This window comes from Callospermophilus lateralis, unplaced genomic scaffold, assembly GCF_048772815.1.
Source record: "Callospermophilus lateralis isolate mCalLat2 unplaced genomic scaffold, mCalLat2.hap1 Scaffold_82, whole genome shotgun sequence".
NCBI classification, from domain to species: domain Eukaryota; kingdom Metazoa; phylum Chordata; class Mammalia; order Rodentia; family Sciuridae; genus Callospermophilus; species Callospermophilus lateralis.
The window spans coordinates 1,480,546-1,506,446 of record NW_027516260.1 but is presented as its reverse complement, the minus strand read 5'-3'; the positions used below and the strand labels follow the sequence as shown (position 1 = coordinate 1,506,446).

The 25,901-nt window shown below is 37.6% G+C and overlaps 1 protein-coding gene and 1 pseudogene across 4 annotated transcripts; both read right to left on the bottom strand.

The window, feature by feature from the left end:
• Nucleotides 1-16,363: 16,363 nt before the first annotated feature.
• On the bottom strand, nt 16,364-17,614 carry LOC143641022 (sprouty-related, EVH1 domain-containing protein 1 pseudogene; annotated as a pseudogene).
• Nucleotides 17,615-24,149: 6,535 nt separating this feature from the next.
• Nucleotides 24,150-24,835, bottom strand: LOC143380401 (core-binding factor subunit beta). Of its 4 annotated transcripts, none has more exons than XM_077108471.1 (2): nt 24,428-24,835; nt 24,150-24,340 (listed from the first exon to the last, which is right to left on the bottom strand). In XM_077108471.1, the coding sequence occupies exons 1-2, from the start codon at nt 24,833-24,835 to the stop codon at nt 24,272-24,274; spliced, it is 477 nt and encodes a 158-aa protein (XP_076964586.1). In that variant the 3' UTR covers nt 24,150-24,271. The 4 variants fall into 4 exon arrangements, with proteins under 4 accessions (XP_076964586.1, XP_076964588.1, XP_076964587.1 ...); XM_077108473.1 differs by having other exon boundaries at nt 24,150-24,436; nt 24,554-24,835; XM_077108472.1 differs by having other exon boundaries at nt 24,150-24,553; nt 24,671-24,835.
• Between the last annotated feature and the right edge of the window lie 1,066 nt (nt 24,836-25,901).

Here is a 25,901-nt window from a genome sequence, read left to right as displayed (position 1 = left end):
CATGCGGACTCTCTGAAAGCCACTAAGCACTGTAAACTGACTATACCCCATTTCTAACTAGCTTCAAACCTGTGTTGTTAACTTCAGCCCGAGGGTGTCCTCTGAAGAGTGTGAAGAAGGACAGCATTTTCTAAGCCATCATAAAATGTTACAGCCATTCCAAAGGTAGCCAAGTGACAAGCCCTTAAAAGTGTTGAGAATGCACATTGGCTCTGAAAAATGACTGAAAATGGAACCAACAACAAAACAAGACCTGTTCCTAGGAGTCTTGTGGCTTTTTTCTGTCATGCCCTTATAGCTGTACTTATTTCTAGGATCTAAAACTTGGAAGCTTGTGTTCATGTTGTCCAATTTGATATCTCCCAGAAAAAGATGGAGTGTGAGGCAAGGAACTGGCATTTTTTTTTCCAAAGATGAAGTTTGCTCAGTATGACAGCCCTTTCCCAGATCCATTTTAAAATTCTAAAGAGGATTTACCTATGTCTAGAACTACCTAGAAACTTCCTATAAGAGCTGATCAGTTGGCATTTGCCATGATGCTGAAGCAAAGTTATCAATCCTCTTTTGACATTTTCTTTGAGGTCAGTTGACCCAAGTGGTTGAAAGAATGAAGCTCTGCAGGGTCACTTAGATTCCAGGATGGCACTTGAACTGCAAGGGACATTCAGAGAAGGTCTACCATTTTCTTGATGAAGTTCTGGAGGTGTCAGCCGAGGCAACGTTGGATTCTCCGAGCATTTCTCTCTTTCATTAGCAGAAGGTAATTGGAATTGACGGAAGAGCCACAAGTGATTGCTTTCCTGGCCTCTTGGCCACCCTGACTCCTTCCATCATCAAATTAATTGTAGCTCACGAGGCAATTGTTTAAATGGCAGGGAACATTTAGAACCTGAACAGAATGCCTGGGAGAAAGGTTGCAATGTGGAGAGGAGAATTAAAGAATTCACTAACTGGATCTATTCAGGTCAGAACCATTACATGACTCTTAAGAGACAAAGTACTGCAGGAGCTGGCCCAAGGAGCTGAATGAATGCCAGGGAGGAGGTCAGAAGAAGGCAGAGCCTTCAAGGGCAGTTGCAGTACCAGAAGAGGTCATAACTACAGCAGCTCTAAAGATAAAAATGCAATGTTGAAGCAGATGTGTAAATTACTTTATGTTGTAAATTGGTGGTGGTTGTCATTCTTAATATTATTTGGCTTTGATGTTGTTTGGGAGAGTGTGGAGCTGGGACTTATAGAGTCTTAGAGCAATGTTTTTAAAAATATTCTTCAAGGAACATTAATTCAGTTGGAAGTTAATAGGCATTAAGAGAAAAAGAAATGAGATATGTTGGTCAAATAATTCTGGGAATTTTGACTGTCAAATAACCATGTGTTTCTCAAACCTTCAATATATATTTATGGGATTGAAATCCATGAGGTTTGTGTATCAGATGCAGGGTTTCCCCAAATTATCAGAGCATGAAACTAATCACAGCAGACCATCTCTACACAGTTAGTCTTCAGGAGAACAAATTTGAGGGGATGTTGGTCTAATGCATGTAATACTATCTTGAAAATCAAGCTGGAGAGAAGTACTCAATTCTGATTTCTGGATATTTTAGCCAGTAAGAAAAGGGTAAAGAAGGTCAGAAAAAATGGATATTTACCAACTTCACAATTTTTCCCAATCCTGGATCCAGCACCAGTATTTAAAATAAAATACTAAAGTTATAAGAAAAAAAAACCTGAGGAATATAGTATATAAAAACAGTGGTCAGTTAATCTCTGGATAAAAAGAGAGATTCAAATTTAAGTCCAGCATTTAGAAATTCTGGAACAATTAGATTGGGTTCTCTTGTTTCAAGATTATTTCTTAATGGGTTTGTGGGATATGTTTTGTGGCATTCATGAGGACTGGATGCCATTGTGGTTGAGGGGAGGCGATCAGTAATGTCATCTAGGCTTTCTAAGTTGTTATGGTTTGGATATGAGGTGTCCCCCAAAAGCTCAAGTGTGAGATAATGCAAGAAGGTTTGGAGGGGAAAGGATTGGGTTATGAAAGCCTTAACTTAATCAGTGAATTGATTCCTAATGGGATTAACTGAATGGGAAATGGAGGCAGGTGGGGTGTGCTGGAGGAAGTGGTTTGTTGAGGGCGTGGCTATGGAATATATATTTTGTATCTGGAGAGTGGAGTCTCTTTCTCTCTGCTTCATGATCATCACATGAACTGCTCTCCTTTGCCATACTCCTCCACCATGCTGTTCTGCCTCACCTGGAGCCCCGAGAGATGGAGCTGGCCTTCTATGACTAAGATCTCTGAAACTGTGAGCCCGCAAATAAACCTTTGCTTCTCTACAGTTGTTCTGGTTGGATGTTTCAGTCAGACTAGCAAAAAAGCTGACTAAAATATAAGTCTTAAGGGGCTCCTCATTAAGCTGAATATGTTCCTGGTCCAATAGTTGCTGGGGGTGGAAGCTGAGGGAGTTCTGTGTGGTAAACTTGTTTTGAACAGTCTCTTTGAATTAGGAGACGATTCTTGGCTGGAATTGTGGAAAAGACAGGAGAATTTATGGTCAGCTGTTTTCGCATGTTGAGTTTTGGTGCTGACCAAAAGGTGCTTGCTTACTGGTTTGTGAGCTCTAAATTTCTCTAGATCTTGGTATTCTGATTGGAACTTGTACCAAATTTGTGTAGAAAGAATATATGGTACAGTGGAAAAAAACAAAACAGACTTTAGAAAGCCAGAGCCAATCTCTTTTCTATGTCACTAATTAGGACTTTGGAATACTACTCAATTTGTTTGTAGATTAGTTTTCTTGTCTCTAACGCAGGTATAATGATATGACCTGCTCTACTCTTCTCTCGTAGATAATCACTTTGTTTCTTAATTCAGCAAATATTTTTGAACACCTTATTTTGTCCTAGACACTCTTCTAGGCATGGGAGTTGGAGTACACCAACTGAATAAGATAGAGTTTAATGCTCTTGTGGGGAAGGTAGAGAGCACCTAAATAAATCTATAAGATAGTGAAGAGTTGTTATAAGAATATATAACAGTATTAGGTGAGAGAAAGGCACCCCAGAGGATATGAAGTTTTAAAGTAGGAGGCTGAGCCAATAAATACCTTTTAAAAATATTTTTCCATAATTTTCCATGGGAATTTATTTATAAGCTAATAAAAACTATAACTTATAGGTTTGTAGATTTTTGTTCCTGTCCTATATGATTACTTTTGTAAAAACGTTAGCACATTATAGTTATACATAAAATGGGATTTATTTCAACTTAATCATATGGGCATGGAATATAATTTGCTCCATTTCAGTCCCCAGTACTTCCTCTTTCCCTCCCCTCATCTCTCCCCTTGTTCCCCTTCCTCTACATTACTGAAGTTTCTTCTATTTTTTTTAATTGATGATTTATAGATATGCATAAATGTGAGATTCACTATTGTATACTCATGTATGTGCATACATCATTTGGTCAATTTCATTCCATAGTCCCTACCTTTTCTAATATCCCCTCCTCTGCTTTTATCGCCTTCCTCTATGCTGCTGATCTCCCCTCTATTTTCATGCCCCCCCTTCCTCCTTATTTGCTCTAGCTTTTGCATAGGAGAGAAAACATTTGACTCTTGACTCTCTGAGTTTGGCTTATTTCACTTATGATTTTCTCCATTTCCATCCACTTATTAGCAAATATCATAATTTCATTCTTTATGGCTGAGTAAAACTCTATAGTGTATATATGCCACATTTTATTGATTCATTCATCTGTTGACAGGCACCTAGGCTGGCTGCATAACTTGACTATTATTATTCAAGTTCTAGAACTTAATTGTGCTGTTATAAACATTTATGTGGCTGTATCACTATAGTTTGATGATTTTAGTTCTTTTGGATAAACACCAAGGAGTGGAATATCTGGGCAATGTAGTGAGTCTATTCTTATCTTTTGGAGGAATGTCCATACCACTTTCCAAAGAGGTTGTACTAATTTGCAGTCCCATCAACAGTGTATGAGTATACCTTTTCTCCTATATCCTTGCCACATTTATTACTATTTATATTATTGATGATTTCTATTCTAATTAGAGTGAGAAGAAATCTCCATGTGGTTTTGATTTGCATTTCCCTAATTGCTAAGGATATTGAACACGTTTTCATATTTTTGTTGTCCATTTATATTTCTTCTTTTGCCCATTTATTAATTAGGTTATTGGTGTAAGTTTTTTTTAGTTCTATGTTTATTAATCTCCTATCATAGAATCACTTGCAAAGATTTTCTCCTATAGTCATTCTTTTCACATTCTTGTTTCCTTTATTGTGCAGAAGTATTTTAATTTGATGCCATTACTATTTATTCTTGAGCTATAGGAGTCTCAGTAAGGAAATTGTAACTCTGGCTAGAGTTTCAAGGACTGTGTTGAGCAGCAGTGGTGAGAGTGGACATCCTTGTCTTATTCCTAATTTTAGAGAAAATGCTTTCAGTTTTTCTCTGTTCAGTATGATGCTGGCTTTGTGTTGCAACATACAGCCTTTGTGATGTTGAAGTAAGTTCTTTCTCCAGTGTTTTTCACATAAATGGGTGCTGGATTTTGTCAAAGGCCTGTTTTTTAATCTATTGAGATAATCATATGATTTTTTGTCCTTAATTTTATTTATATGGTGACTTATATTTATTGATTTGCACATGTTGAATCACCCTTGTGTCCCTGGAATGGAACCTACTTAATCATGATATATTATTTCTGAATGTGTGTTTTATTTATTTATTTATTTATTTATTGTTTTTTAATTTGTTCTAATTAGTTATACATGTATTTTGAATGTGGGTTTTCAGTATTTTATTAAGGATTTTTGTGACTATGATCATTAGGGATACTGGTCTGTAGTTTTCCTTCCTTGATGTTTCTTTGTCTGGTTTTGCTATCAGGGTGATACTGGCTTTATAGAATGAATTTGGGAGTGTTCCATCCCTTTCTATTTCATGGAATAATTTGAGGAAGACTGGCATTAGTTCTTCTTTAAAAGTTTGGTGGAACTCAGCTTAGAATTCTCTTTGTTGGAAAGTTTTTAAATTACTGCTTCATTCTCATTGCTTGATATTGGTCTATTCAGGTTTTGCAAATCCTCATGATTCAACTTGGGTAGAGCCACATGGATCTAGAAATTTGTCAACATACTCTAGGCTTTCCTGTTTATTAGAGTAAAAATTTTCAAAAGTTATTGATGATCCTTCATATTTCACATATCTGTGGGTATTATTTCTCTTTTCATTTATAATTTTGTTGATTTGGGTCTTCTTTTGGTTAGTTTGTTAGGGGTTTATCAATCTTGTTTATCTTTTCAAGAATTCTTTGTTGCAATGATCATTTGTATTTTTTTTAAATTCTCAATTTCATTAATTTTTCTCTGATCTTAATTATTTCCTATATTCTACTGATTTTGTTCTTCCATTTCCATGGCCTAGAGATGTAACATTCGATTATTCATTTAGAAACTTTTTTTTCTTTTTTTAAATTTGTTTTAATTAGTTACACATGACAGTACAATGATCTTGACATTTGAATCAGATGAGATATAATTTATCATTTTCTGAGTGTACAGGTTGCAGAATCACATTGGTCATGCAGTCATGTATATACCCACGGCAATAATAATGTCTATTTTATTCTGCTGTCCTTCCATTCCCCTCTTCCCCTCCGCTCCCCTCCCATCACTTCTCTCTACCCAATCTAATGTGACACACTTCTTTTTTTTCCCCCTCACATTGTCATACCTGAATTCTGTATAACGAAGGGGGTCTCCTTCCCTCTTCCATGCAATTCCCACTCTCCTTCCCTTTCCCTCCCACCTTTCTTCCCTATCTAAAGGTAATCTTTTTCTCATGTTCTTCCTCCCTACCCCATTTTGAGTCACCTCCCTTATATCAGAGAAGACATTTGACATTTTATTTTGGGGAGGGAAGGAATTGGCTAACTTCACTTAGCATAATCAGCTCTAATGCCATCTGTTTCCCTGCAAATGCCATTATCTTGTTATTTTTTAGTGCTAGTAATATTCCATTGTGTATAAATGTCACATTTTTTTTTATCCATTGAAGGGCATCTAGGTTGGCTCCACAGTCTAGCTGTTGTGAATTGTGCTGCTATAAACATTGATGTGGCTGTGCCTGTAGTATGCCATTTTTAGGTCTTTTGAGTAGAGTCCGAGAAGAGGAATAGCTGGGTCAAATGGTGGTTTCATTGCCAGTTTTCCAAGAAATCTCCATACTGCTTTCCAAATTGGCTGCACTAATTTGCAGTCCCACCAGCAATGTATGAGTGTACCTCACTCCCCCCCCACCCCCACCCCCGCATCCTCGCCAGCTCTTGTTGTTGTTTGACTTCATAATGGCTACCTTTCTTACTGGAGTGAGATGGTATCTTAGAGTAGTTTTAATTTGCATTTTTCTGATTGCTAGCAATGGTGAGCATTTTTTCATACATCTAATAGAAGAAAAAGTAGGCCCTAATCTCCATCACGTGGGCTTAGGTCCCAAGTTCCTTAATAAGACGCCAATAGCACAAGAATTAAAACCAAGAATCAACAAATGGGATGAATTCAAACTAAAGAGTTTTTTCTCAGCAAGAGAAATAATATGTGAAGTGAATAGGGAGCCTACATCCTGGGAACAAATTTTTACCCCTCACACATCAGATAGAGCTCTAATCTCTATTTTTTTTTTAACATAGGAACTAAATACTATAAACTTTCCTTTTATAACTTCCTTGATACTGTCCCAGAGATTTTGATAAGTTGTATTTCTGTTTTCATTAGTTTCTACGAATTCTCCCCCAATTTCTTTTACAATCCATTCCTCATTTATAAGTGTATTGTTTAATCTCTAGGTGTTAAATGTTTTCAGTTTTTATTTTATTATTGACTTCTTATTTTATTCTATTATAATCTGATAGGATGCAAAGAACTTCTCTATTTTTTTTTGTATTGCCAAGACTTTCTTAGTTTCATAATATGATTATTTTGGAGAAGTTTCCATGTGCTACTGAGAAGAAAGAAAATTAAGTTATTAGTGAATAACATTCTATAAATATATTTTAAGTCCCTTTAATTAATAGTAATTTTTTAGAATTGAAGAGTCTTTACTTTATATCTATATGACCTATCTCTTGTTGAGAGAGGTGTGTTGGAATTAGCTAGTATTATTTTATTGGGTTTTATTTGATTTTTTTTAATATTGAGCAGGGTTTGTTGTATGTATATAAGTGAACTGACACTTGGGGCATATATATTAACAAGCATTATATCTTATTGTTGGGTGATTCCTTTAACCTGTATGATGTGAACTTCTTTGTCTCTTCTGATGAATTTTGGCTTGAAATCGGTCAGATATGAGAGTAGCCTCTCCTGCTTGCCCTGTTTCCACTCTGACATTTGCATAATTTATTCTTTCTCATCCTTTTACCTTCAGCCTGTGGATATCTCTTCTTGGAGGGTGAGCCTTTGGTAAACAACATATGGGTGAGTCTTGTTTTTTTAATCTATTCTGGCAATCTATGTCTTTTGATTGGAGAGTATAGACTCTTCACATTCATTGTTATTATAGCGATGATATTTATTTCATGCCATTTTGATTTATTTCTAATGTTTAATTCAGATTTGGTTCTTCATTAATTGACTATTATTCTAGTGAAAATCATCCATTACTGGCTCTGATATTTATTTTTTATTTCTTTTCTGTGAAATATCTCATTGAATATGTTTTAAAGTGCTTGGTTAGTGACTATACATTCTTTTATTTTCTGATTTGCTTATCAAGGAATGTTTTTATTTTTGTTGAAGGTAGCATTTATGGATATAGTAATCTTGATTGGCATCCATTATTTTTCAGGACTTGGTATATATTGCCCCAAACACTCCTAACTTTTAGGGTCTAGACTGAAAAATCAGTAGAAATTATAATTAACTTACCTATACATGTGACCTGCCATTTTTGTCTTGTAGTTTTTATTTTATCTAATTTTCTAATTGATTTTATTTTTTAAAAATGACAGTGGAATGCATTACAATTCTTATTACCCATATAGAGCACAAATTTTCATATCTCTCTATATAAAGTATGTTCACACCAATTCATGTCTTTATATATGTACTTTGGATAGTGATGTACAACACATTCCACCATCAATTGTCTTATAGCTTTTAAAACTCTATCCTTAAGAATAAATCAATAAATCAAAATTCTATTCTTATTCTGTGTATTAGGCATTTTAATTATAATTTGCCATGGAGAGAATCTTTTTTTGATCTTACCTTTTGTTCTTCTGAATAGCTCTTATATTTGTATTTCCATCCCATTCTTAATATTTAGAAAATTTTCTGATATGATTTTATTGAAAATGTTTTTTACCCTTTAGTTTCTTAACGTTGGAGGTTTGTGGGCTATTTGGGATGTTTTTTCCCTTGCTTTTTCCTATTGTTTATATATCTGCCTGTCTGCTGGAATGATTATCTCTTCTACTTTTTGCAAGGGACTATTTATTAGCCTCTCTTCAGTGCCTTAGGCTGGGAAAATATCCAAGTACTGATATTCCCCCTCAGCCTGTATCCTCTGCTGTGCCCATTACCAGTGCCACTGTGAGAAAAGATACTAAATCCTATTAACTGCAATCACTTCAGAGCAAAGCCATGTACTAATAAACTTTAAGAAAAAAGAACTTACTGAAAGTGTCCTCCCCAGTTCCTCTAATATAGTTATAAAATTGTAGTATTATTTTGGAATAGGTTGGGAAATTAGTTATTAAAGTAATAAAAATACTATCACACTATAATAAGTTATTAAAGATAATAGGTATTAAAGATAATAAAACTACTATCACACTATAATAGGGTTGAAAAGGGAAAAAAGGAAAGAGAAAAGCTAGAAAAGAATAATGCCAATCAAGAAAGATAAAAAATGGTGGTGGTGGGGGGCGGCAGGGATTGAAGTAGGAGAAGATAATGCAAGAGGAAAAGGAAAGACTAAGAGGAGCAAGTGTCAGTGGAATTAAGAAAACAAAGATAGAATGAGTCCAGTTAATGCTTTAAAACATTAGAAGAAATGCAATCAAATGAGTTGAAGGCTGCAAAAACAAATAATATGGGAACATCCATTGATTCAATAGAAAAATATCAATAATATCAAAATTGGATTTAGAGCGATTTATGATAACCCATCCTGAAGTGGAGTTGTTTTTTATTGAATTTCCTTATTAGGATTTCATCAGGATTTGGGACTTTTGGAAGATGCCTACCATTCCTTGGCTTTACCTCTAAATTTCCTTGGGTGAAGAAATATTGATCACACTAGCTCACCTCTGTTGCAATTCTAGGAGGCCCTCTGACCTTGTGTGTTGCCAGGTAATTACCAGCTTTCTGTTGGGTCAGAGGAGATTATTCCTAATCATTTCTGAGTTAGCAGCCAGGTTATTCCCTATTAGGGAGTGCAGTCTTGTGAAGAAACGCTCAGTGTATCCAGTGATGTCAATTCCAGTGTAGGCTTCCCTATGTACTTTTCTGGAGTGTGTGGAGTGTTTGGTCTAAGGTTGAGGTATTGCAGTCTAGTTGATGTGGCACTGGGTAGCCTTGAAGGGCTGCTGCATCCTCTGGGGTACATAGATCACAGGTCAGTGGGCTGTATCTGGGCACATGGGGTGATGGTTGGTGTCTGAGGTATGCTCCTCTGTAAGCCCCTTTGTGGGATGTACTTCTATTGTGAATGCATGAGGTTCTCTGTTGGCTGTTTGGGGTTATCCTCAGGAATTGACTTCTATGGGTCCATGCATCTGAATAGGAATTGAGTTAACTGGCAACTCCAGGTCTCACAGCTGTGGACCCTCTCATAGGTGCTGGGGGCGGGGGAAGGAGCTGCTTTCCAGGTAGCCAGTCAGTACTTGTTTATCAGCCCAGTGGCCCAAGTCTCTGTGCTTGAGGGTACTGAATATGCTGGCTGTTTCTATTAGGTACAGTGGTGCAGGGCTCAGGGCTGTTGTTAACTGCTGTGGGATCCTGAGCACCTGCTCCCCTCCACTGTGGCTTCTATGTAGGGTCACCGTCTAAATTATTGGTGGTTGTCTGCAACTGTGGGACCTGTTGGTGCAGGCTTCCTATGGGCAGAATGTGGCACAGAAGCCTCTACTCTGGATGCTGCAGATCACACACTCTGATCAGGGTTGGGTGTCACTTGGCCCATTTCCCCCTGAACTCCTGCCAAGGGTATGTGGTCTGCTGGTTGAACTTAGTGCTCCCTGGAGTAATTTGGTCAGTTCCATCACACTCCCCTTGTCTTTGGTGAGGCAGAGTGGGTTTTGGTAGTCTTTAGCCAACAGTGATCCCTCTATAATTCCTTCTAGACACATTACTGAGACAACCCATTTTAGGGGCATTCCTTATGATTTTTATTTATTACTATCTGTTGGAGGGGAGAAGATGTATTGATTTAATATTTACTAGGGAGCCTAGCTAACTGTAGACTACAAAATGGCTGCCCTGCCTGGCAGAGCATTCAGCCTACAGTTTGGGCTAAGCTTTGTGATCTTTACGGTCTTTGCTGGCCCTGGTGCTGTGCTAACTCATTCTGCTTTTGTTTCAACCAGTGTTAAGCAAATAACCTTATGGGCTTTTCATCTACCTCTCACTCTCTGTTACACCCCTCAGGCTCCGAAGCCTACCTGGTCAGGATTCAAGGTCAAGGAATTCTGTCCTTATTTTTTACTCTGGTAAACAAATTCCAGGTCTCTAAGTCTCAAGCTATTCCATATTGAATTTTAGAGTGTTTACTCTGTCACCCACCTGCCTGGTCAGTTGTTTTTTCACTGCTTCATGCTATGGAGTGGCACTGTCTAAATGCTTGGTGGTTGTCAGCAGTTGAGGGCTGCTGCCTAGCTCTGACCCACCATCTTCCGGTCTTGCCAGTGAATATCTTGGAGGAGAAGAAATATCAGGTGCCAAAGTGGGAGGTATAAATGTATTTGGCAGGACAAGAGACATTCCTGCCATCAACAACAACACAACAGAATGCACCCTGTCTCAACAGCTAAATCAATGAAAGCTTATATTCCACTTATAGTAGAGTCTGTAAGCATCAGTAGATATGGGAGTTTTTTCCTACCTCATCATTCAGGATCCAGGCTGGAGGGGGATAGTGCTACAATGGCTCCCAAAGTTGCCATGGGGATCATCATCAGTCCAGTTTGAAGAAAGCACGGAGTGATTGTAAATATTGCTGGAGTGATTTTTGGAGACAGGGAAATATAAGCAAAATAAACCATTAATGTGTTCCTCAATCTTATTTCACTTTTAGAGTCTGATTCTTTGCAGTTGCTTCTTGGGTCTCTCATCAATGTCTGCCTTTTTCCATCTCTGCCCCTGGGTGTCCTCCTGAGCTATTCATAAAGAAAGTTCCTCATTGTGTCTCTTGGAGTTTCCTCAGGGCTACTTATTTCTTTTCCACATGTTTTGATGCAAGCATTTTTTGAATCGTACCAGAAAATGACCACCAGGAATCAGACCTCTTCTACAAGTGCTCTTTAAATGTTTCATGGACTAAAAACCTTGAAGTTTGAAGTTGTCCAGACAAGCCCCAGGAGTAACTGTCACTTTTATGCATGTGAAGGCAACAGAATCTGCCATGAAAACCACCTGAACAATAACAATGACTGTGAGATGTGGTTGAGTGCTAGATGAATTCCTATTTAGGAGGGGCCCAAACATGAAAAAACTCACGTGTTACAATTGTCTGAATAATGATTAAATTTAAAGGATGAATAGGTTCCTTCAGGCTATTAAAACATCAGATACCAACTTACTGGTGTATTTCTAAAAGAAGCCACAGAATGGGGTTCAAAGTAAAAGCATCTACAGGTCAGTAATAGTGTTGCTCCTAGGACCTAAGAGACTATACCCACTGTGCCATTCACCCACAGGTTCAGTGAGGCAAAGGGAACTCTGAGTTTCATCCTCTCCTACTGAAGTCTTCTATCTAGTAGGACTTAAGCTGGGTTACTCAGGGGGCTGAACATCATTCTGACCCATCAGCCTATGGCATGGAAATTCTCCTGCTTCTGTGGGTTTCTGGTGGCCTGAGTGAACCAAGGCCACCATTGCAGTCCATGACATTTTAGCCTTATTCTAAGTTGGGAAGTGTTCCCACTCTGCAGGACAGGAGTGAGCTTGTTCCTCCTTCAGCCTTACATGTCACATGAGGACTGTGCTCTGCTCTGGACCTCAGCACTATTGGCTAGATCTTACCATGTTACCTAACTCTTCCCAGTTCTCTCCTGGAGAACAAACTCCTTCTCTATTTGCTCCTTAGCAGATGGCTAATTGGCCACTTTTGTCCTCGTGTTCCATTACATGAACTTTGCCCACATGTTAAACACCAGTTATAGACACCTCTGTACTGCCTGGTTCTCTGGAGATTGTATGGGAGTTCTTGTTTTCCACAGGTATTAATTGGTTTTCTTCAGCCTCATCTCACTATGATGCCCTGCCCTTCAGGACAGGTGAAGGCCTGCAAAAGCTGCAATGGGAACCCATCACTCAAGTCAAGATTTATTAGGGATACACATGGATGGAGCATAGAGACTTTCACAAATCTGGTGCCTTAAGGAGTTCTGTCTCTAGAGAAGAGCCACCTGAGGTTTTCAGAGAGTTCCAAAGTCAGGTTAAAACGAGAGAATGTCAAGACAATGATGTTTTAAAGATTAACTTACATATTGAGTCGCCAGTGACTATTTAACTTCGTGTTCCTTGAGGAATTTATAACCATCACAAGTGGATTGTTAAACTGTGCTCCCTAAAGCCCGTGGCTGGGAACTGTTAAGACTAAATTATTAACAAGAAGCCATATTTATAGAATGGATGAGATTCTAAAATCAGGTTTTCTGGAGTGTTTAATTAAAATGGCCTATTTAATTTTTTCCCCATTTTTGCTTTGTTCCTTATATTATCATCTTAAATTAAAAATCTTAGCACTATGGTTTTATTTTATTAGACTTATATTTGTTTGACTTCATATCATTCATCAATTGCAGGAATAATTATGACCATTTGATCATCATTGCCATAGTTATATAGGACTTCTGCCATGTTTCAAAATATTCTACCTCCATATCTTTACATCTTATTGTGTATGTGACAGTCCTTTTCTTTGATTTTTTTCCACATTTTGTATCCATGTATTACAGTTGTACATAATGGATTATTGTTAAACATTCATACATGTACACAATATTACAATATAATTTGGCCAATATTACTCTCCAGTACTTCCCCTCTCCCTCCCTGTCTCTCACCTCTTGGTCCCTTTCCTCTACTTCCTTAGATATTTTATAAAGGTGTTTTAGGATAGTTTTGGGGAAAATTTCACTTAACTGCTACCAAATACCCAACTAAATTATCAGGAATTAGACAGCATGAAATTATAGCTCATTCTCTGAGAAGTCACACAGACCCAGGTTTGGAAGTTAGTGCAAGTGACAGAATCTAGGCTCAGTTTCCAGCAGAGCCAGAATGCCTTTGGAGTGGGGAAAAGAAATAGCTTTTTAAATATCAATTTGTATTATTCCTTTCTTTACGTCAGTGGGCTCTGGTATAAGACTTGACAAATCCAGAGCATGTAAGGAAGTCTTTTAAGTTAATTTAAAGAGTTTATTTTTCTCTTTCTTTTTTGGAGTAGTGACATTGCCTTGCTTCTTCTTCATTTTCCTCCTTCTCATTTTCTATTTGATTTTGTTTCACTTTTCTTCTGGTTCTGAGGTAACCAGAATCCCTTCCAGTAGCTTTACCACATGGGCCTTTGAAGGACGATCGAGATTTCAACTATGGCAGTGACTATGATAAACTTCTTGGTTTGAACTGGCCCAAATCCAAATTGGAAGATACATAAGAAAATCAATAGTCAGCTTATTGTGTCACAAGTACCAGAAGGCAGTATGCAGAGGCCAGCTCAGCATTGCTGTTGCTCCTTTAATGATAGCTACTTGTTCTTCCTCAATCTCAGTCATTGTCTGCAGTCTATGTACTTTCCTGGAGAGTGTACTCAGTCTTTTTTTTTTCATCACATAGTTTTTAATGAAGAAACTTGTTTAAAACTGTAAAGGAAAAAACAGGGATGGGACGGTAAAATCTTTGCAGCAAAGTGGTTAAACAAATTGAAAATATTAATGCACAAACATTAAAATATTAAAGCATATATGTTGCATATAAAATACAGTACAGAACCAGGAGTTGCACTATACTGATTAGTGCTTAACAGAAGAAATGATTAAATTTGTTCTTCCCAGAAGTATATACACAGTTCATTTCCACAGCATTTTTCTATATAGCTAGCAAGTTATTTTCTTCAGTCATTCACACCTCGCTCAAACCTGAATTAAAAATTCAGTACTTACAAATATGAAAATTCATTCAAAAAGAGAACCATTATTTCCATTTCATCCATAAAAAGGAATTTTGAAAGTTAACAGTCTATTCTAGGAAACCAAGTTTAGCTGTAAACTTCAGGGATGAAGATCACCAGGTGTAGCAGCATTCAAATATATAAACAGTAAAAATAAGACTTAAAACTGCTGCTACAGTGTCATGTTTTGGATTTAGTTCATCCAATTGATTTTTAGTACAAAACTAGAAATAACCTCTTCTTCATAACATCTACAGTTAACAATATAATTTTCTTCTTTTCAATGTGAAATAATACTTCAAGATGATCTATGTACACAATGTTGTCAGTTCAAGCTGTCATATAAATATAAATGCTTTCTTTTTTTTAAAAAAAGTATTTTACACACAAGATAGTGTTATATACATTGTTCAGTTTCAAAGGGAGCAAAAGAAGAATGCTAACACAAGCTTAAGTTTGATATGTAAAACAAATGAGATATAAATGACATTTAAAACCTGCATAGAAAATGAGTTTCAAATGGTAGTGTGATTTTAATTTCTATCACCTCTAGTACTTCGAGCCATTAATTAAAAAAAAAAAAAAGGCACACGTCTCAACTTTATTACTGTAAGGGAATGTTCTTAAAGAATTCCTCATTTGGTTAGTTTTGATGTTTAAAAAAAATGACCCCATGGTATTTTAAAATGGTATGTTGGAACACATATCCTACTACTTTGTAAATTAAACAGCAGTAATACAATGTTCTGCAAAATAAATAAAATTTATATCTACAAGATATTTCATTCACAATGATGTTGGATTAAATACTTTCCTGGGATACATTAGCATACATTTTAACAAAATAATTTTGTTTTCGGCCAGTTTAATTAAAAAAAAATATAGCTGAGAAAGATCAGTGTTATATGAATTGTAAGTACTGAGGAGTAAGCTAAAACATTAGTAATGCAGCTGAACATATTTCGGTGTAGCAGAACAATAAATGGAGATTTCAAGAGGAAACTGTTTTACACCAACTATGCATTTACACTTTTTGCCTTGTAAAACGTTTGTTTTTGCAATATTATTTTTTGAAGGAGGAAACTCTGAAAGAAAACAACTTGCTGGTTGAATACCACAAAAAAAACAAAACAACCAAAACCCTTAAATTTTCTGTTTACTCAGTCTCTTTTTATATAAAAATAAGGGTTAAGTTCCCATCAGAACATTAGATAATTACATCTGTACTTTAAAAAAATGTTGGTCACACAAGGCTATTAGAATATCTTAAAGGTTTTTAGATTACCAGAATGTACAGATATAACTCAATATAAATTGTAGCCAAAGATAAACAAGGATGAAAATATCAATCATTCACATGGAATAAAAATGTTATTAACTAATGAGTTAAATATTTAAAATATATGGAATGTGACAGTAGATAAATGTGTATCTACTTCAGAATTAGGAAGGGCAAGAAAGGTTTAATATGTAATAATTCATACCTTACATTTAGTTAAATATAAACATTTTGTTATTTATACATAAAACTGCTTTCAGAAAAACAACTAATAAATGATTTAGTTGCACTTATTTTACTTCTTATAATTCCCAAGTGTTAACTTTTCTTAGATTGAAATCAACTGTCCCCTAGTGCATTTTTATTTTTAGTTCATGAATTCAAACCTTTAAATTCCCATCACCTAATGCATAAATATACAAAAATGCCAAAAATTAATCCCTTTTTGTTGGATCATATTTATGCTGACTTTTTATAGTCAATAGCCAAAAATGATTTCCTTCTGCAAATACTCTACAACCTGTAATGAAACATGCCATGCACTCAAGGAAAAAAATGCATGGCTAGCATCTGTGAAATGCCAAGAACTGATGAGTTCTGCTTCTTTCACGTGTGGCCCCAGTGATACCAGACAAGATTCCATATTGCTTGCCAAAAGCTTCCACAAAACCAAGTTAGCTAATTCCTGGAAACAAAGATTTTAAGCTCCTTTTGGCACTGGATCATTTCATCCAGCAGCTTTATGTTTCCCACCACAGCACCCACATGCCTCACCACAGCGATGGCACATTCTCAAAGGGACGTAGCAGCACATACATGGTACAATGAAAGACAAAGCTACCAGGGCTAACCATCGTAAGCAGAACTTGTCATCACTAGTGTCACATGAACAGGGATCAGAAAAATCTCCCTCTGAGTCTGACATACAATGATACAACATGCTCTGTGCACAGAGCATACAACTAACTTGATATATGCATCTTTTAATAGGATCTGGAGCATCCTGACATTTTCCCCTGACATTTTCTTCATGATTAAACCTTTCCTGGCAGTATACGCAGCGAGAACGTTCACCATCCTCTTTTCTTCATTTTGACTTCTTAATTTTTAATGAGGAAGAAGGCTGTGTCTTAAATACCACAGAGTCTTTGAGTGAACTTAACTTAGTCTCATCCCCACAAGAGTAGAGATAGTCTGACTTTTTACTGTCTGGTTTAGGAAAGTGAATATTGGAGTCAGTATCATCTCTCTCCAAGTCATTTTTCCACATGTCAGGATGTCTGTAGTCTGCATACCGACGTATTAAGATATCTCGAGGGTTTATTCTGACAATCTCATCCTCATCTTGAAAGCTGACATGTCTGATTGATTTCAAAGGGACCCTGTTTTGGGTCGTTAAGCTTCCACATTCCTTGGGTATTTGCCGCTGTACATATTCCACACTTCTGCTCTGAATGTCTAGGCCTGGCTGTCCAAATGTTATTTGTAAGTCATCAGCTCCTTCAGCTTCATTTTTCAATGCTGGGCATCCTTGAGAAATATCCTCGATGGCTCTTCGAATGCCTCTATCAAAAGCCCTAGCAACAGCAGGACTTTGAAAGGTAAGGCCAAATTTCTTGTCATCAATCTTCCAGTGGTGAAATGTTGGAGTGACCTTATTATAAATAAGGTCTTTTTTAAGCATACATTCCAAAACCACCATTTTGTCCCTGAGTCGCTCTCCACGGATAAAAAAGTCAGCCACAGCCATTCTCTTCCTGATGAGGGACTTTGAAGACAGTGACGCTGCTTAGTCCACTCCCTCCAAGGGGTAACCATCCACCACTTGAGTCATCTAGGGTCATCACCATAGCTCGCACTCGTGCATAACTATTATCGTTGTCAGAAGTCGCCGTCTCCTCGCTCATCTCCCTCACCGTGATCCGATCCGGAGATGGAGCAGCAACAGCAGGCGGGGTAGTAGCAGCAGCACCGAGGGGCAACAGACAGCGGCGGCGGGGGCGGGGGGGGGCGCGGGGGCAGCGGCTCAGGGGCCTCACCATGGTGGATGCCTCACCCAGAACGGTGCCCCCCCAGCCGGGAACCCCGGCCACCCCCGCAGGGGGGTGGCAGCAGGAATCTTTGCCGTGGCGACCCCAGCCTCTTCCCTCACCTCAGCGCCCGGCAAGGGAGATCCTGAGAGGCCGGGTGGAAAAGGGAAAATGGAAGAGGGGCTGCAAAGGCTGGCTGGAGAGCTGCTCCTCCAGCCACTGGGGTGGAGCGCCGCGGGGTCGGTCCGGCCAGGAAGAAGCGGGCGGGCGGAGAAGCCGGGAGCAGAGGCGGCGCTTCCCTCAGGGATGTGGCGAGGAGGAAGCAGAGCTCCGCTCGGTGGGGGCCGGCGGGGGTTGCCAAGCCCAGGCTGGGGGGGGGGGCGGCGGCGCGGTCCTGCCGGAGCCCACCCCACCATCTCCCGCCCCGCCGCCGGCTGCCCGCTCAGCCACCTGCGGCGCTGGGGTCGGCCCTCAGGCACGAGCGGAACCGGACAAGGGGGCCCGCGGCGGCGGACTCCTCCTGAAGGGGGAGGCAAGGGCGGCGAGGAGCGTGAGAGGCGAGGGGCAGACGAGCTGGTTGCTCACACCCGAGCCGGAGAAGAGCGGGCCAGCTCGTAGATACAGGGTCCCGAGAAGCCGCAGCAGAGGAGAGCAGCCGCAGGTCCCCACCAACCGCTCCGAGGGCCAGCTCCTCTCGCCCGCCAGAGGGGAGCTGCGAGGGGGGCCGCGGAAGCGCTCACACCGCCGGCTCCTTCCGCCGCCGCCGCTGCCCGAACCCTGGATTTTTCTTCTTTTCTTATAAATACATTTAATGCTACAAATTTCCCCTCAGCCCTGTTTTCACTGCATTCTACAAATTATGATGAGCTGCTTTTATTTTTATTTTGTCCAAACATCTTAATTTCTCTTGCAACTTCCTCTTTAAGCCATTATTTTTTAGAAATATGCTATCATTCCTTACTTTGTACGTTTAAAAAAAAAATTTTAAGAACTAAAATAATTTATAAAATGTCAGAAAGAATATTGGCCAGACATTTTATATATAAGGAATACATTTTGTCTTTCAAATTTTACTACAGAACTCATTGCTTGCTTTAAACAAAAGGAAATGAGACATGTTAGCATGAGATTAAAAAATAAAAACTTGGTAAATTATCATACAATAAAATTGTTTTTTTTTTTTAATTTTTGGTATTCCAGTCTATAAATTATAACACAAGTATAGATTCTTGAGCCGGTACCAATAAGGAAGCAAACCAGTTACACGACATCAACAACAATCCTCCCTTTTGCCTTTAAAATCATATACTCCCTTCAAAGCTAACATCTGGCAAAGACTAGTATGTTCTCTATAACCAGTTTCATCTTTTCATATTAATTTATGCTAAGTAAACAGAATCACATTGATCACTGAATCTTTAAAAGTGGCTTCCTTGATTCTGTATAATGCATTCAAGATTCAACTAATTTGCTACATACATGAATATTTTGTCTTTTAAGTTACTAATGTTATTTCATTGTGTTAATGCATTATATTGTATTCACCTGTCAACAGCTGTTTCCAGTTTTTTTTTCAATTATGAATACAACATTTAAAATACTTGTTGCCAGGTTTTTGTGTAACCATATATTTTAATTTCTCTGTCATAAATATCAAGCAGTGAATTGTTGATTGACTCTATAAGAAACTGTCAAATTATTTTCCAAAGTGGTTTTATCATTTTGCATTCCCATCATCACCCTATGACAGTTCCATTGATCCATATCTCATGAGCTCAGTACTGTACAATTTTTTGTTTTTAATTTTAGCTGTTACAATGTGTATGTTTCATTATCATTTTAATTTGCAAATTCCCAGAGGTTAATGAAGTTGAATATTTTCTTCAGATGTTTACTCAAGATCCTTAAATCCTCTTTGGTGAACGATCTGTTCAAGCTTGCCTATTTTTCAATTGAGCTATTACTTTTCTCCTTTACTCCCTATTGCTTTTTGAGTTACATATATATTTTTCAAATTATTTATTTACGTTTATGTGGTGCTAAGGACCGAACCCAGTGCCTCACACATGATAGGCAAGTGCTCTGCCACTAAGCTACAGCCCCAGCCCTAGTTACTTATGTATTCTTGAGACAAGTTCTTTGGTGATTTCCAAATATTATATTGATTTCATAGTTAGCTCCACGACATACCTTTTCATTCTTTTAACTTTGGATTTTATACTACAAAATTTTTAGTTTTAATGAATTCTGGTTTATTAACTTTTTCTTTAATGGATCACGCTGTTTTATGTCATGGACTCTGCCTAACCTCAGATCAGGAAGGTTGTCTATGTTTTATATTGAAGGTTCAATAGTTTATTTCTTTACCTTTCCACATAAATCCTGATGTCTAATTCCCTGTGTCTACAAAATATACTGCTAGAGTTGCAAATGGAATTCTTCAAAAATCTGTAAATCAAATTGGGAAATACTGACAGTTTAAAATTTTTTTTAATCTTCCAATCCCTAGACACAGTGTGCTTCTACATTTATTTAGGTCTTTCTTAATTTGCTTCATCATTGTTTAGTATGTTATATGTATAAAGTATATTATTCCCTTGGATCTACTGTGAACTGGGTTTGTTACTTTTTTTAATTGTACATTGCTAGTAAGCTATCTCACAATTCAGAGCAATTTGGTTCCAGAACCACCCACAGATAACAAATCCATAGTTGCCCTAGTCCCTCATACAAAATGGCATAGTGTTTATATATAATCGATACACAACCTCCCATATACTTTAAAAAAATAAAATAAAATAAAGAGAGAGTGAGAGAGGGAGAGAGAGAGAGAGAGAGAATTTTAATATTTATTTTTTAGTTATCGGCGGGCACAACATCTTTGCTTTGTATGTGATGCTGAGGATCGAACCCGGGCCGCACGCATGCCAGGCGAGCGCGCTACCGCTTGAGCCACATCCCCGGCCCCCATATCCTTTAAATCATCTCTGAATTACTCATAATCCCTAATACAATATAAATGCTACATAATCAGTTGTTATACTATATTGTTTAGAGAACAGTAACAAGAAAAAAGACTATGTGTTTAGTGCAGACACAATTTTTTTTTTCAAATACTTTCCATCCACAGATGGTTAAACCTGTAGAGGCAGGACCTGCAAACACAGAAGGGCAACAGTACATAGAAATAGAACTGCAGGGGGCGCTGGGTTTGTGGCTGAGTAGTACAGCGCTCGCCTAGCACATGGAAGGCCCTGGGTTAGATACTCAGCACCACATTAAAAATAAATAAATAAAATAAAGATATTGTGTCCAGTTACAACCAAAAAATAAATATTAAAAAAAGTTAAAAAAAACTGCAGGGAAGGGTAAATGCAATGCATTCTGGAACCTTGTTAAACTTCAGGTTTTTTGAGGGATTCTCTACATTGCCTCTTATCTGTATGCCTTTATGTCCTTCTGTTACCATATTAACACTGATCAGGATGTCTAGAAAAATATTTAATAAAATCCTTGTCTTATTCTCATTCATGGAGGAAAATAATCTTCATGCTTTCATCGTTAACTATGGCATTAACTATAGATTTTGTGGGTAATGGTATATTATTCTGTTTTTGAATAGTAGGATCCACTTTCCCTTTTTTTTTTAATTTACACAACTATACTTATGAGGTATTCTAGTCCACAATTTTTTTTCCTTCTTTCCTCCTTCTTCCTTTGTTGTTTACTGTCTTTGTCTGGTTTTGGTATCAGTTAATTCTGCTTCATATAAAGTTGGGAAGTGTTTCCACTTCTCATGTTCTGGAAAACATCGTCAGTGAAATAATATTATTTTTTCATTAAATATTTCATAGGCTTGACCATTTTAACTATTCAGGGTTTGAATATTTTTGGAAGGTTTTAACTATTAATTCAACTATTTTTTCTTTAAATCAGGGATTGAACCCAGGAGTACTTAACCTCTGCCACATCTTCAATCCTTTTTATTTTGAGACAGGACCTCCCTAAGTTTCTTGGGGTCCCATTATGTTGTTGAGGCTGGCCTCAAACTTGAGATCCTCCTGCCTCAGCCTCCTGGGTGGCTGGGATTACAAGTATGCACCACCAAGGCCAGCTGAATTCAACTTCTTTAATAAGGAATTAATTAAGCTTATTTGTTTCATCTTAGGTAAAGTTTGGAAGTTTGCTGGAAGGAACTGGTCCGTTTCACCTAAAATGTTAAATTTATGTCCAGAGAGGCTTTCTACATTTCCTCATTGTCCTCTGGATTCCAGTAGACTAACTACATTCCTTCTTTCACTGATAACACTGGTTCTTCCTGTCTTATCTTTTCTATCATAATGTTAAAGATAATCAATTTCTACTGATCTATGAAAAAGAAACCCAGCTTTTTTTTTTTTCACTACACATAAGTTTATTGTGAAAGTAAAACATGTAACACACAATATGGCTAATGGTGGCATAAGCAATCTGGTAGCTTAAGGCAAGTTTTGATGGAGATGAATTTAGAAAAGCTGATACAATGATGTAATTTTGCTTAAATATGGATTATGAAAACATATCAAATTGCATCAATAACTTAAAAAAAGTAGTTTTCAAGGCCTGAACTACTGGAGAAAAAGGGCTTATAATCTTAATGCCAGCATTAAGACAGACAGAAGCAACACAGTACTAAACGACACAGGGAAATCCAGTATTTACAGAAGAATGGCAACAGGAACATTTATTTATTAACATTTGATCTTATACTGGTGGACTAAAAGCCCTTAGCTGGAAGCAATAGAGAAAAATGTACCATCATCATGTTATTAAAAAAATACAAAGTGCAGAAGTCAAAAACCAAGGAGCTCTGTGAGAAAGTAACCTTAAAACACCACTGTAAGGATCACTTAAAAGGCGATTCCCTCAGGGGAAATTAGGGCACTGAGTGTGTAAACATGTGAGCTGCACAACACCAAATACCAACCAAATTCATTCATAGTACTTAGTTACACAAGATCAGCATGGTTTTTTATGATGTATTATTGTTTATAACAATTTAAACACACTCCTTACCATGCATGACTTCAAATATATAACAAATATTTTTTATTCTGATACAGGATATCTGTTTATGAATTAAAAGACCTATATACATCGAAAATCACACCTCCTTCATCAATCAAGTATATTTATATGCTTTTTAAATGCAATGACCTTATTCAGATTTCATTTTCTGAATTGTGTGTCAGTTTTTCTACTCTTCAAAATAATGCCATTTTGTTATGATAAAATACATTTTTGCAAAAATTCAGAAATGTATTAACATTTAATGAACATGACCATGAAAAGTATTCGTAAGTTTGTGCCAAATGACTCAGCACTTTCTTCCAGTCTTGTATTTAAAAAAAAAAAAAGTTGCACCCAATTTGACAGTAAGCCTATTTAAAAAATATTCTTAACTATTCATCTCAAAAGGTGCTAATAATAGTCCTTTTGCAAAATACCATATATAATTGTGAATGTTTTCCCCCAGAATAAAGAAAATGTATCCTCTGCACAGATGAACATTTTCTAAGACTAATCTTTCATTACCCAGTATTGTTTTTACAAAAGCATGCACTATAAAACACATAAAAGCAGCTATCTTAAACATTATTTTAATACAATATTACCTTTGTAGCTGATTCATCACTGTCTCCAGTTTAATATGTTGTTACATACATAAAGAAGCTCCAGTATCCCTTTTGATTGATTAAAAAAAAATCCCTGAATAAAACAGAAGCCAGCCTGTGACTTCTTTAGGCATTTCAGTAGAATGTTATCATCTATGGAGAATATCTCCACACAAACTCATGATTACAAAGCAGAATCTAAAACACACCTGGGGCAGATTACAGAGTTAATAAAATTTAAATTTTTATGTTTAAAAAGGAAAGAAAGGGTGCTCGTTATTAGCATTTAAAACGATACTGCAACTTTAACAACTGTAAACTTTGTGTAGGAAGGCTGTGGCAGACAGTTCTATGCTACTAGGTTTTTAGCTTGTAAATAATGCAAACGTATCAACAGTTTTTAAATGCAACAGACAATAAAAACAAAAGGAAATGAAGGAAAAAAAATCAAGACTGCCTATTTAAAAAGAAACTGTAACCAACACATCTAAAAGTATAAAAAAAAAAAGCAACTGATCAAAGAAAGCCCTTTGGATTAAAAACTTAAATTTGTTTTAAAATGACATGAACTTTAAATTAGAATGGAGGAAAAAAGAGCTTTACAAATTGATAGTTTCAACTGAAATAATGCCAACAAGGTAAGCTTGCATAGAAAAAAATTTCAAATTATTACTGGCTATATGCTTTAAAAATTAGAAATGTAGGTATTATAATCATAGTGCAAAACCATGGTAGTTTGTGATGTTTTTTACTGCCTTAGGTTTGAGAAATAGACCGTAGTACCTCCAGTTATCACAGTTTCTGGTCTTATAATGAATTATTTCTGCCAACTAGAAGCAATGTGTATGTAAAGATGGGCAGCACATTTGCTGTGCTACTATTAACGAAGTTTGAGATCATCACCACCACCTAAATTGGAACCAGGACTAGGGTCTTGTTGTCTTCTTGCCTCCATTTCCTCCTGATGTGACCTGTCTCTATCTTCAAATTCACGTGTCCTTCTCTGAGCCTCTTCAAAGGCCTGTTGTGCTAATGCATCCTCCTGCTGGGCTCGCTCCTCATCAAACTCCAGGCACCCCATACCATCCAGTCTCTGAAGATCAATCCAGCCTTTCCAGATAACACAGACTCCATTCAGAATCATGGGAGCCTTCAAATACACCTTGCCTGCTTCTCTTTCTAAGTCGACATACTCCCGGCTAGGTGTTTGTCGCTGTTCTCCCTGCCAGCTGGCCGGAAAAAACTGGAGAGACAGATTGGTTCCTGTGGCCACAAAAGCGATCTCCAAGCGCCCGTCGCAGCAGGCGTTCTGGAAGCGCGCCTGGCGCTCCTCGTGGGGCAGGTCCCTGAAGCCGGTGTACTTAATCTCACACTCGCGGCTCAGCTTTCTGAAGAATTCTTCATTCCCGAACATGCTTCTCTGGTCAGGCACGACGCGCGGCATCTTCCCGCCCTGAGGCCGTGTGGGCCGGCCGGGCTACGGGGAAGCGTGGGCACCCGCTGGCCGGCTCCGCGCTGACCAAATGACCGCCCACCCGCGGCGCCCCGACTCCCGCTCCCCTTTGTTTCAGGCGCCCGCCCGTGTGGGCTCCCGCTCCGGGGAGTCTGAAGTGCCACCGCCCTCTGGAGCCCAACCCACGCCGCCGTCGCCTCAGCGGTTGCCTGCCGCCCCCGGCCGCCGGAAACCCAGCTTTTAATTTCACTGACTTTGGTTGTTACTCTTTTCTTTTGAATTTGTTAATTTCTCATTTTGGTTTCATTTTTATCTTCTAGTGTTGAGACGGAACCACGGATTATTGATCTGAGGTCTTTTTGTTTTTCTAGAACTGCTTTTGTTTTTCTAAGAACTGCTTAGGCTGAATAAATTGACATTATATTTTCATTTACTGTCAGTTGAAAATGATTTTTAATTTTCCATGACCCCTTCCTCTTTTACCCAACTAAAACATTACTTAGACATCCCCTATCAATTATTTAAATACTCGGAAATTTTCCTGTTCCTTATTTCTTGTAGATTTCCATTATAATCTGAGAAAAATATTTTGTATGCATTCAATTGTCTTAAATTCGTTAAGATTTGTATTAAGACTAATATGTGGTGTATTTTGGTGACTATTCCAGGTATAGTTGTAAAAAAATGAATATTCTGTTCTTGTTGGATAAAATATCCTACAAATGTCAATTACATCTAGCTGGTTGGTTGGCAGTGTCATCCAAATATTCTATATTCTTGGTAATTTCTGTCTACTAGTTCTATCTATTCCTAAGGAAAGAATGTTAAAATCTTCAACTATAAACACTGCATTCTCTATTTCTCCCTAAGGATCTGTAAAGTTTTGCTTCATGTACTTTTGATTTTACTGTTATGTAATCACACACTTATGATTAGTAAACTAATCCTTTTATCAATTCTTTTATACTCTGAATGCTGGGTATTTTAAGTTTATTTTGTCATTAATATAGCAAATATTTTTCCTTTCATTACTGTTTGCAGGTTATATCTATTTTCA